Source organism: Bubalus kerabau, chromosome 1 (assembly GCF_029407905.1).
Source record: "Bubalus kerabau isolate K-KA32 ecotype Philippines breed swamp buffalo chromosome 1, PCC_UOA_SB_1v2, whole genome shotgun sequence".
Classification (NCBI taxonomy): Eukaryota; Metazoa; Chordata; class Mammalia; order Artiodactyla; family Bovidae; genus Bubalus; species Bubalus kerabau.
In genome coordinates this window covers 229476126-229489048 of record NC_073624.1, presented here as the reverse complement: position 1 = coordinate 229489048, position 12923 = coordinate 229476126, and the positions used below count along the sequence as shown (strand labels likewise).

Genomic DNA, 12923 nt, shown 5'->3' with positions numbered 1-12923 from the left:
AGGCGCTCCCAGCCCTCCCACGGGCTCTCGTGTCACTGCACCTCTAGCCCCGAAGCCTGTCTAGGTTCCACTCGTTGTCATCACCCACGAGCGGACGCAGGAGCTGTGAACCACTTGGGGATGATGTCCCCAGTGCATCCTCTCTTACTTACCCTGTGCAGCCCGTTTCTTCTATAGGCAGGCAGGGAGGCAGATTTAGAGATGAGGGGATCTGAAAAGGAGCCAAGGCAATTACCAGAAGCCCCAAGCCAGGGTTTCCTCTCCCTGAGGTCATCTGGGTAAATGGCCAGAGTTACTCCCCACTTTCATGGGAAGGGGCATGGACAGGGGCCGCCAGCTCCTTCCACTGCTCTCCAGGCTTACAACTGACCATCTCAGGGGTGCCTCATCCTGGCAGAATTCAAGGCCCCCCCCCCGAAGTACCCACTCACAGAGTCTTTTGGCCTTAAATGCTCGCATTTACACTCCTATGATGGACCCGTGTGTCCTGGCCACAGGGTGGCTCTGAACATAGGCCCTGGGATTGGAGTCGAGCTCAGAACTCAGATGAGCAGGCTCCCACATGGGTGGAAGATGTGTATGCTCTTTCTTTCTCTCTGGGAGCCGTTGGGCATGGCAGCCCTGGTTCCAGAACCAAAGATTAAGGCCCACCATCTGATAAACTATGTCAGATGAGGACTGTGCTGGAACATCCATGCTGTATACTCATCACAGCTCAGGGGGCCCTGCAGCTGACTCGGCTCTGGCCCTCACACAACATGATGGTTTGAAGGTAGGGTGGGCAGAACGTACCGCTGTCGGCCAGGTAGTGGGACCGAGGGGCTGCAAGAGAGAGAAGTTGGAGATCAGTGCTCATGTTGACAGACAGAAACAACTCTCATTCCTGGGCCACCCTGGCCAGCAGGGCGGAGGGCGTCTTCAGTGCCTCTTCCCACCGGTCAGTTTCTAACTGCTGCACCTGCAGCGGGTCCCTCCTCCTCAGGCCAGCATGCAGCCCAGCGCAGGTGCTCTGTGATAGTTGCCGCACAGATGCCATTGAATGGAGCTAAATTTTGACCAGCTCTGATAGAAGAATGTACAGAGCCCAGAGCCAGGGGTTGAAAACAGTGCCCCTCAGTGGTCAAACAGGGGAACAGCTCATCAGTTCATCCCGGCTCTGCCATTAATAGATACCCAGCTTCAGATTAGTAAATCATGCTTATCTGTAAGATAGGGAAGGACAGTGTCTCCTTTATGGGGTTCTTGTGAAAGATATAGGGCACAATACAGTAAATATCAGTACAGGGCCTGACAGATACAAACCCTCCATAAAACTGGCTTTATCATCATCACATGACCTCACCTGGAGTCAAGGTGCAGTGCATACAGCCAAGAGGGGAAAAAGCTTATGGCCTGAGTCACTCTGTGTTGGGTCTGACTTTGGGCAAGAGCTCTCTCCTCTATGAAGTGGGTGGTAATAATCCCTCTACATTCTGGGTCTTTGTGAGGACCAGGGCTATAGTGTATCTGCAAATGCCCAGCACACTGGATTGTAATTGGTACCTTTGTTTATCCATCAGGTATTGACCTGAGACAGGATTTCTTGGCAGGACTGAATCCCACAGGGGTAAGTAAGAGATGAGGCAGGTAGAGTTATGTGTGGGTCCAGGAATAGGGAGGAGCTTACACTGAGAGACTCTCAGGGCAAAACGCTTGAACCAAGCCTCTGATTGTACACTTTCAGTGATGGAAGGCTCAACTACCTCAAGAGTCAGCCCCGTTTATCTTCAGACTATTAGAAGAGTTTTTTCTTTCTTTACATGGCACCTGACTGGAAGTCACAGCTTCAGATTGACCCAGAGAGGCAGAAGTGCCTCCTCAGGTCAGGGCATGGTCTTTAGCCTGTATTCTAGACCCTGGTGTGGCTGTGTAGGAGGTTAGATTCACTTAGGGAAGAACTGATGGGGAAGAAAGTGCCCCCCGCCCCCCAGCAGGCTCTGGGGCAGTGCTTACAGCCATTTAGGGACACATCGTAGCCAGCTGTGTGCAGGGCCTCCCGGCTGCTGGTGGAGCTCCGGGGCGGGGTCCAGGGGTCTGCATAGGAACTGGACCTGGCCTTCATCTCTTCCTTCAGAATCAGTCTGCCGATTCCGCTCTGGAGCTGGGGGTGGGAGAGGAGGAAGATGAAGTTAGAAGGAAACAAAGAACACTGAGCTGAAACAGGCTTGGGAAGGGCTGAAGGACCAGACTCTAGAGTGAACCTCTCACATTTTTTGCCTTCCCAGTGTCCCTCTACCTTCGTAGCATCCATGTTTTCTTTTGGGGGACTTCATTGGTCAGAGTGGGGCCCTGGTGGTGGGCACAGAAGTAAGACCTGGCCAACAACAGCATTGTTGTCCACAATGATTGTGGACAATCACTGTCCACAGTGATTGGTTCAGCGATGGACAGATGGCGCTAGCTAGGCCAGGGAGAGCCTTCCTGGGACTCTTGGAATTGCTGGCACCCATTTTTAAAACACAGACTTTTTTTTTGGGGGGGGTGAAAGTCACAAACATAAAATTAACCATTTTAAAGAGACCACACAATACAGTGAGTGTCATTTAATACATTCCTGATACTGTGTAGCCACAACCTCCACCTATTTTCACATCATTTTTATCATTTTACCCCAAAAGACGACCCTCTACTCATTAAATGATCACTCTCTTTCCCCCCCTTTCCTTCTAGGCCTTGATAATCACCAGTCTCTGTTCTGTCTCTGTGGATTTAGCTCTTCTGGATATTCCATATAAGTGGAATTGTACCGCATGTGGGCTTTTGTGTCCGGCTTCTTTCACTAAGCATAGTGTTTGCAGGGTTCATACACTGTACCATGTATCAGCACCTCATTCTTTTTTTAGCTGATACTCTGTCATATGGATATGCCACGTTTTGTTTATTCATTCGTGAGTTGATGAACATTTGGGCTGCTTCCACCTCTTGGTTATTGTGAGTGGTACTGCCATGACCTGTGTGTATGTTATTGAGTACCAGTTTTCAATTCTTCTGGGTATATACCTAGGAATGGAATTGATGGGTCTGTGAACCAAGAACATCTCCTGCCATATCAATAACAAAGGATGTTGCAGCTATCAAACCAACCTCTGCAGCCACCCACCCCCCCACCCTCCACGGTGCACCCTGAGGGGATTCAGAAGGGAGTAAAACAGGATGCTGGCCCTAGATAGTTAAGGTGCATAACAAATGAATCATTTCAACGAGCCCAGACTCTTGCATCTTCCCATACATAGAAAAGGGCTAAATTCATTAACTTGAGATGTTTGTTTTTTCCTTAATTATAATCTTTTGATGTTTGACTATTTTTTGTCTTGTTTTACAGAAACTCCTTTATCTCCTGGTTCCTCCCTTACCTCTTCAGAACTGTGCCTCAGAGATATCTGAGAGCTTAGGTCCTTAGTGTCTGCTGAATAAAACATAATTCTCAACTTGTCAGTTGCATATATATATATATTTTTTGTCAACAGTTTTGGCAGCCACAAAGGGACCCAGAGCAGACTTTTCTCCTCTGCCTGAACTCTAAAGCCTCCAGAGCCTAGGTACCAGCAGAGGATTCTTGGGCTTGTCTGCCTCCTCAGAGTCCAGATGAATTTGGGTGAATCTCTCCTGTTATTGGGCTTCCCTTGTGGCTCAGCTGGTAAAGAATCCACCTGCAATGCGGGAGACCTGGGTTCAATCCCTGGGTTGGGAAGATGCCCTGGAGAATTCCATGAAGTGTATAGTCCGTGGGGTCCCAAAGAGTTGGACATGACTGACTTTCACTTCACTCTCCTATTATTGGCTGATGATCCTAAGTTTTATTCAGTGGTGTTAAACTCCTCACTGGAAGAGAGGTAGGTTATCCTTGAAACTTAGTTTCAAGAAGAGGTACCTGGGTTATCCTCTGTCTGAAGACACTGTGAAGACTTTTTGCTCAGTTTAGACACTGAGCGGGTTATCCTCAGTTGAAATAGTGAGGAGACTTGGCTCAGTTGTAAGACCCTGAGTAAGGTTGGACGGAGTAATTATATAGACTGGCTTGTGGTTTTTCCTTGAATTGGATGCTTAGAGTTTGTCAAAATAAAAGTGAAGATATCTCATGAGAGCTTTCAGCTCAGAAGGAACATCACCTCCTGGCCGGCAATGGCTTTCTGAGGAAACTGAGAAACTTGTGGGAGTGACAGAGCTAAGTCCTCACTCCGTGCAGCTGTACCTATAGGGTAACTCACTCTTTTTAATTAAAAACTTGCTTTCTATAGACATGCAAAAGAGCCGACCCCTCCATACTCCAGGCACCCTCAGTGGTCTCAGGCTACTGAAAGGAGAAACCAAAACACAGGGCTAATAGGAGTCCAGGCTAAAATCTAGAGGGGTTAAGCTCACGTCAGCACAGTGGCTCACACCAGTCATCATTAGTGACTTTATTTGGACAAACTGACCTTGGAATGGGGAATACAGCTTTCAAAACAAAAAGAATAAGGATCGACAGGTTGCCAGCCTCTAAGACCCCAGCCAGATTTCTGCATGTACAAAACTTAATATTTACAAGTACTTACTTCATTAGGAATTGAAGGAACCCTTGTCCTGAAAATGACTAAGGCGGGGGTGGGGGTGGGGAGGGCCTCTTCTATTGAGTACACAGTTAAATTAGAGAAAGCCGTCTTGATAAAACATCTTTACGGAATTCTGACCTTAAAGAAACAAAAGCCCTTCTAGGGAGAACTTGCATTTCTGTCCCCGTGTCTTTGAGATCTAAGTGTTCTACCTGATTTTCTTAGGCATTTTGTGTATGTGTCATCAGTGTGGGCTGTATTCACATTTCTGATTTTTAGAAACTTGCAGGACAAAGACAGTTGCTTTTAATTCTCAAAAATGGTCTACTGTCTAAATGATATTAAGTCTTTTTCACAAAGAGCAAGGCCATAGTAATCTGAGCAAGCACATTTAACTTATTCCAACTGTTATTTATAAACTAGTAAGTTTATATTGTAATACCTGATTCATAACTAAGTTTTTAAGGTGAAGCTAATGTAAATATACATATACATTACATGAGGTGTCTCTACCTCCAGAAAATACTGTCAAAATTAAATTTATAAAAGAACTATTTAATTAGCTTAAAAGTAAGTGGTTACAAATTAAATACGTCTAAACAAAATGCAACTGGCCAGAATGAATTTCACGTTCATTTAGGAAATATTCAATATTAAATTAATACCTGGTATTAAAGCTAACTTAAGCTTGCTGGTTTAATTAAGAGAGACATTTCTTACTTTTGTACCAAGCTTTACTGAAGGTCAGTAAGTTCATGTTATTTCTGTTGCAGCGTTTGTCAGCAAAAAAAAATTGGTATGATGATATTTTTGCAAGTTATAAAAATAAAGGTATATGAGATTAAAGTTTTCAGGTGAACCCTTTAGGAATAATTATGATTTGGGTTTTTAACTGCTTTTGAACTGTTGGAGAAGACTCTTGAGAGTCCCTTGGACTGCAAGGAGATCCAACCAGTCCATCCTAAAGGAAATCATTGGAAAGGCTGATGCTGAAACTCCAATATTTTGGCCACTTGATGCAAAGAACTGACTCCTTGGAAAAGACCCTGATGTTGGGAAAGATTGAAGGCAGGAGGCGATGGGGAAGACAGAGGATGAGATGATTGGATGGCATCACCAACTCGTTTGAGTTTGAGTAAGCTCTGGGAGTTGGTGATGGACAGGAAGCCTGGCCTGCTGTAGTCCATGGGGTTGCAAAGAGTAGGACGCGACTGAGCGAGTGAACTGAACTGATGATTTGGGTGTATTGATTTAAAATAGTTTCTGCAGATTTTTGGTAACTTAAAACTTTAGAGTTTTTCCTATTAATTTAAAATTTTTCTTTCATACTGGAGCATAGGTGATTTACCATGCTGTGTTAGTTTCAGGTGTATCGATAAATGATTCAATTATACATATAAATATATCCATTTTTCAGATTCTTTTTCCATAAAGGTTATTATAGAATATTGAGTTCCCCGTGCTATACAGTAGGTCAAAAGGACAAAACATTTCAAAAACAAATACAAATCACTTATAGAAAAAGAATCTCATACAACCTGTCAAAAGCAGTATTCCAAGAAAACTTTGTTCTCTTAACAGAGAGAGGAACCAAATCCAGTCTTGTACCAGCCTACCTCTAATAGTAATATGCAGTTACCTGTATTTGTTTTTGAAATTGTCACTTTGGTTAAGTAAGTATTGTTTCACAGTGATCTATGATCCTATTTGGCCAAGCTTTTTTAACCTTTGTGATATTTTTGACAAATTTCCCAAAGAACAAATTCTAACTGAAGTTATTTGATCCCTAGCTAACTCTGGGATGCGTCAAAGAAATTCTGAGGCATCTCAGAAATTGGTATTTATTTGGCATGTTATTAATAAATCAGGGGTCTCCAGCCTCTGGGCCATGGACTGGTACCTTCTGCCAGATCAGTGGTGGCCAGATTAGAAATAAAGTGCATAATAAATGTAATGTACTTGAATCATCCTGAAACCATCCCCCTGGTCCATGGAAAAATTATCTTCCATAGAACAGTCCCTGGTGCCAAAGGCTGGGGACTGTCAAGGTTACATTGTATGGGTAAATATCATTAATATAGATATTCCAAAATTTATATGGAGTTCCTGAAAATCTGATATGTCCTACTATAAAGTTATAAGCCATAATTCTAGTTATCTTAAAATGTTCTATATCACAGAAATATCCAAGTGTCTTGTCAGTTATAATAAGTCAGATCTTTAACCTTACCAGTTTAAGTCTTGGTTTTTATTTATTTATTTATTTTTATTTTTTAAGTCTTGTTGTTTATAGACAATCACTGTTTTACTCTGACACTTCTATAAAATGAAAATCTTAAAAAAGATTCATTAAAAATGACTTTTGATAAGCATAAGTTTCTGATAACTTTTAGATCATACTCCTGAACTGGGTAAGAAATTTAAAAACGAATGGAAAACCTAACAACTTCATCGAGATGAACAGGAATTAATTACATGGGACTGAATGATTGATAAATATGATTGATAATTGTATGACTTTTTCTGATATTTACTGATTTTTAATTTATGTTTTCCAGAAAAACTTTCCTCTTACACTATGACCTACAGCAAGTTGATAAAGTATACCTTTGTAAACAAAGATGAAACATTTATCTTTGTTTCTCTACCTGATCCTTCCAGAATTTGGCTTTTCCAGCTGGATTCCCTGTGGACTTGATGACTTGTTTTGACCAGATTACAACTAGTTATACTAATTACTCTTTTAGCTTGTTCTCTCTTGTTGTTTTCAAATTATTTATACTTTGTACCTCTCTCTGGTGCACAATCAGTTTATTAATGTTACCAGCTGTATTGCTTATATTCTGTTTTATAAGATTGTTATCTCTTACATTACCAATGTGTAATCAAGCCTCCAACAAATTTAATGTTATCTCAAGGTAGTTGATCATGTACATAACTCTACATACAATAATTGTAATTGTGCAACTCTAGATATGGGAGGAAGGAACAAGGGAAAACATTTCCTGGATCATAACAGACTAGTAAGACACATGACCCAGAGACTTTTAGATTATCAGCAGGGCCCAATCCAAGGAAAATCAGCACATTCAGTGGTCTGTCAACAGAATCTTTGCCTGATCTAGGAATGCACCTTCCTGGCACCAAGGGACAAAATCAGTCATGCAGTACCTCCCAAATTGGTCAAATTTATTACCAAGAGGAAGCACTGTGAGCAAAGAATGTCACCTGCCATATCAATAAACAAAGGATGTTGCTGCCACCAACCTCTGTGGCTTGTCTCAGTGGTATACCCTGAGGGGGTTCAGGATGGAGAAAAACAGGATACTGACCTTAGACAGTTAAGGTGCAAATTAAGGAATGATTCCAGTGAGCCCAGTCCCTTGCATCTTCCCATACACAGAAAAGGGCTAAATTCATTACCTGGAAATGTCTGTTTTTTCTTTAGTCAGCAGCAATCTTTTGATGTTCAACTTCCTGATTTTTTTTTTGGAAAAAACTATATATCCTGGCTCTTCCCTTACCTCTTTGGAATACTATCTCAGAGCTATCTGAGGCTGAATCCTGGGCTTAGGTCCTCAGTATATCTGGTGAATAAAACATAATTCGTACCTTTCAGGTGGTGTGTGTGTTTTCCGTCGAGAGTTCCTGTTGTAATTCCTGGAACTTTGTGAGGGCCACAGACTCCCTCAGCCGCTGCACCGCCTTCCATTCCCACCAGCAATATACAAGTCACTGGTACCTACTGACCACCTGATGGCAGGAATAACCTACAGCTAATCCTACCAGCCGACTTTTCTGTTATGCCAAGTTTTGCATTTCTTTTTTTCTATCATAGTTTGCATTTGGTTTCTGTCCCTCACAAATGAAAAAGCCCTCAGCGATGTACCATGGCAGCGTCTCATCCAGTGGTGTGGCCTGCTTACCTTGTGCATACTGCGGTCAAAGTCGTCCTCCTCTCCTCCAGATGAGAATCTTCTGGCTCGGGGCACTGCCGGAAAGACAGCTAGGATCAGCCCCTGCCCTGGGGAGAGGGCATGGGGGGCAGCACAGCCTTCGCAGGGGGTTTCTGCTTGGTGCTACCACTTTCTAGATAGGCGACCCCTCACAAGTGCACTTTGCCTTCTCCGTGAGCCTCCCTGTATTGAGACGCCCAGTGTCCCTTCCCATTCTTAGGGTGGAAAGCGCCGGCAAAGCTAACAGCCCAGACAGAGTTAATAAACCACGATGTTAGGACTCTTGCTGATACTGGCAGGAAAGGTGTTCTCTCTGCCAAGGGCAGGGGGTCAGCCTGGACCCGCCAGAGCTCATCCTGGCATGAGGACAGTCAGCCTGAGGCTGGAGCCACCCAGCCCTGAGGACTGCTCAGGTCCTGGTGGTTCCCACCCACCTCTAGATCCAGCTGTACCCCAGAAACTTCCAGTCACCTGACCCAGGAAATCCTTGTTTCACCTCAAGCCATTTGGAGATTTTTTTTTAATATTGTTTCTCCTTTTTTTGTGATTGAGATAGTCTCATCTAAGATTCCCCTCTGAACACTGTCTCCTGTGGACACTGCCCACTCCTCCACTCTGGGTTACATCTGTGCTTGTGTCTAACTCTTTTCCAAATGGAGAATTCTTTGAGGGTAGGGCAGGGTCACCTCTGAGCTCCCATGAAACTTTGCTCAAAATGGACATTCATTACTAAAGGTACCTGCTGAAGCAAAGTGGCACTTAATGACAGCTCCTCCCCATACTTGAAAGAAACACGCTCTGGTGGGCTGGCACCTTGAGGACCATTAAGACCCCCCGCCAGGTGCCTATGAGAGCCTTCCATTGCCCACCATCCTCTCTTTTCCATTCTCCAAACCATTTCCCACCGACAGCCAAAGTGGTCTCTTAGAAACAGAAATCTGATCATGCCACCACTTTTTAACAACTTCCTACTATTTTGGATAAAGATCAAAATCTTCAAGGCCCTGTGGTATCTGGTCTCTCACCCCCACCCCCGCCCTTCCCTCTCTGAGCTCAAAGTTAAGCTGATAGGCTTTCCTTTGCTCCAGTAGAGCCCATCCTCCGATCCTGCGTCTTTGCAGCTGTGTTTCTACATCCTGTAGGCTTAGCTGCTCCTCACCCTTCCTGTGGCAGCCAAGGCTCTGCATTTAAGAAGCTTCTGTCATCTTCCAGGCTGCATGGCACTCCCCGGCCATCAGCTCTCTACCTGCTGTACCTCACCACCCTCTCCAGTTGGGGCCTATGTCTTGTCTACAAGGCCAGGACCCGCTCTTGTTTGCTTTCCAGTGTCTCCTGAAGGCCTATGACTGCCCTCAGTACGTGTTTGCTGAGTAAATGCATTATTGTGTAAAGGAATGGCGACTGTCTGTCCTAGCCCTCTGTGTCCTGGCTCCCTTGTGGAGGGGGGTGGTACCTTTGGGGGACCCGTGGTAGGTCCAGTACTCAGACTCCGTCGCGTAGTAGGGGTCTGGCGAGTAGGCTGGACTGTACTTAGAGGCCTGGCTGATGTCTTCACTTGTTTTGCTCTTGGTTGCTGTCGACAAATCACCTGCAAAGGACCCGGAGAGAGAGCTTCAGGGAGGCTGATGTCCTAGGAAGAGTGTCTTGGACACACAGTCCCTTTTCACTGGGCTCCAACCCAGGGGAGGGAAGCCACATCCAGGCCAGGGTCTGGGACATGGGCGTTAGAGCTGGAAAACACTGAGGTCAAGCCTCTCATTTCACAGTTGGGAATCTGAACACCTGAGGGGGAGAGCCTTGCTCAGACCACACAGCGAGTGAGACCGGAACTGGATCAGAATGAACATGTCTCAACAGTGGTTCCCTCTCAACAGTGGTTCCCACTCTGAGCACAGGTAGGAGTCATGAATGAAGCGGGTTACAGTGCAGAGTCCTGTAGCTACACACTTAGTATTTCTAATTAAGGAAGTCTAGGGCAGGGGAGGGGTCGGGGTATCTGATTGGTAAATAAATTTCGGGTGCAGGTGGTCCACAGGCCATTCTGTAAGAAACACTAAATGGATGAATGAATGAAGGCACCCTCAGCCCCTTTCTCATCCACACCCCGTCTCCAGGCCTTCAGGCATGTACTCCCAGGCCATGGTGACAGAGAACAGCTTAGAGCAGTGGTTCCCAAGCTGGGCTGGACATTAGAATCACCCGGAGAAACTGTTACAAATACACAACTTGGATTAAGTCCGGGGTGGGGCCCAGGAACCTGTATGCATCCCACGGGATTCTAACGGACCTCCAAGTTTGAGGACGGATGCCTGGGAGCGTCACTCCCCCAGGGCCCCTGCATTTGACAAGGGTTACTCTGACCATGGACCTTAGGACACCAGCCAGCAGGGAAGGATAGGGGTGAGGGGAGGTGAGATGGTGGGAAGGACAGAGGGGATACAGGCCTTCCTTGCCCTTTTGAAATGACACCAAACCCCACCCAAGGCCACCATGAGTGAGCAGCCGACACAGACTGAGTTGGATCCTTGTCAGCGTCCCTCTCAGTGGCCCTGCTGAGCCACCTGCACAGGTTATTAACTGCCCCTCCCCTTGCCGAGCCCTCTCCGCCCCTGACCATACCATGCCGCTTGTAGATCGGGGGTTTCCGGTAGATGTTACTTTCTCCAGCTGCCAGACAGACCAGGGAGGGACAGTGAAAAGGAGAGAGAAAGATAGGAGAACAGGAGACAGCAGTTGGTCAGTCGGTCCCAGAAGAGAGGTGCTTAGCAGCTTCTGAGGCTTTTCCCACCCTTCCCCGTGGACTTCCTCTTCTAAAGGTGAGCCTCCAACCTCATCCCATCCGGTTCCAGGCAAGAAGAGGGGAAACGGGGTGGATGGATTCAAACGGGGCTGAGGCAGGGGCTTGGGCTGGAATGGTGGGCATGCGGGTTAAAGGCAGGCTTGTGCTCAGCAAGACTCCGTGCGGGAAGGTGCCCCCATCTCCACCCGGCGGCCATGCCTCATTGCACATGGACGTCCCCAGAACCTTTCAGCCACGGTTCAGCACTCTCGCCACCCCCACCCTCCACCCAAATAGACCAGATGAGAACTTTCTGGGGCAACTGAGAATGGTGTAGAAGACACGCAGGACCAACTTCTGGGAAAAAGTGGGTGGGCAGTGAAAACCTGGGCTCAGAGCTGGGAGACCGGGGCCTAGGCCTGGCTCTGCTGAACTTAGGGTAAGACCTTTTCCACGGGCCCCCACCCTGTGCCTTCCTCTACCTTCCCATCACCTTCCCTCATGCTCACCACCTCCAGCCGCTCTGGCCTGCTGCAGGCAGTGTTTTAGGGCCTTTGGACTGGCTCTTTCCTCCACCCAGGATGTTTAACCCTGGGATATCTTTGGCTTCAATGTCACCGCCTCCAAGAAGTCCTTCCTGACTGCCTCACCTAGCCCAGGCTCCTCCACCCTGTCACTTTACCACAGCGCCCTGTTTTTATTTCATTTAGCACCCATCTCCTGAAATTATACTTTTACTTATTTGTTTACTTATTTATTAGCTCTCTTCCCACATTAGAACTTAAAACACTCTGAAGGCAGGAAGTGGGCTGGTTTGAGCACAGCTGCACCTTCAGAATCCAGAACAGGGCTGGCTGTCTGGAAGGAACAACTCAGGCTCCAGGAAGCTAAGTCCCTGTCCTGAGGTCATGAGCTTATAAGCAGCAGAATCAAAGATTCAGTCCCAAGAGTTTTGGTGCAAAAGCCCATGACCTTTAGCATGGTTACTGCCACGTCCCATCACAGACCTCAGACCTTCTAGGCACTTCCCTGGACTGCTTCCTGGTGGTCCTGATCAAGGTTGGTTCTGTCTTGTGGATGGGCTAAGGTTAGTGGGCATGTTGGAGCTGGAGGTGGGCTAGTGCAGGTGACTGGTTAGGGAGGGTCCCCAGCACCCATTTCTCCTCGGTGCTGGTGACCCCATGGAGCATGCACCCATGCTGGGAATTCCAGGCTGGCAGCCTACCTGGGATGTGAAAGTGCTTGGGAGCCTGGTAAGAGGTTGGAGTGGAGGACCTCACATCTAACTGGCTATGGTATGGAGAGCTCCGGCCACTCTCGGGCCCTGGAGCGCGCAGGCAGTGGTCCCCAGAGAGAACAGAGGCACAGAGAAAACAGGCATTAATGCAGCGGCGGCAGTGACGGCAGCAGCGAGGTGGCGACGGCAGGATGCGGGGGTGCTGTGCTCTCATGCACGCGTCTGCAGAAACAGGCTTGGCCCCGTTGTCCTGCTCCACCCCCAAGTCAGATTTTGTGGGTTGTTAAGAACCAACAGCACTGAGCATCTTTGCGGCTCTTAGCGCCCCACCTGGGCCACTCCCTTAATCGCTCTGCCCACTTCATCCCTAACCACTGAGT

At 46.8% G+C, this 12923-nt stretch overlaps 1 protein-coding gene and 1 long non-coding RNA gene across 4 annotated transcripts in view; one reads left to right on the top strand and one right to left on the bottom strand.

Moving 5' to 3' along the window:
• The window catches only part of LOC129635223 (uncharacterized), a 118392-nt gene extending 110285 nt beyond the window's left edge, over positions 1 to 8107 (top strand). For both annotated transcript variants that reach the window (XR_008706171.1, XR_008706172.1), the window contains one exon: positions 7130 to 8107. This is a non-coding gene — a long non-coding RNA (uncharacterized LOC129635223). The remainder of the gene's footprint in view (positions 1 to 7129) is intronic.
• ABLIM3 (actin binding LIM protein family member 3) overlaps positions 1 to 12923 on the bottom strand; it is a 136656-nt gene that overhangs the window by 8150 nt on the left and 115583 nt on the right. Inside the window, exons 14-20 of one of the 2 annotated variants that reach the window (XM_055557952.1) lie at positions 12532 to 12630; positions 11147 to 11194; positions 9981 to 10115; positions 8498 to 8562; positions 1993 to 2140; positions 793 to 822; positions 153 to 211 (exon numbers count right to left, since the gene is read on the bottom strand). In XM_055557952.1, coding sequence (XP_055413927.1) covers positions 153 to 211; positions 793 to 822; positions 1993 to 2140; positions 8498 to 8562; positions 9981 to 10115; positions 11147 to 11194; positions 12532 to 12630 — 584 coding nt within the window. The remainder of the gene's footprint in view (positions 1 to 152; positions 212 to 792; positions 823 to 1992; positions 2141 to 8497; positions 8563 to 9980; positions 10116 to 11146; positions 11195 to 12531; positions 12631 to 12923) is intronic. The other variant, XR_008706150.1, reaches the window with a different exon arrangement.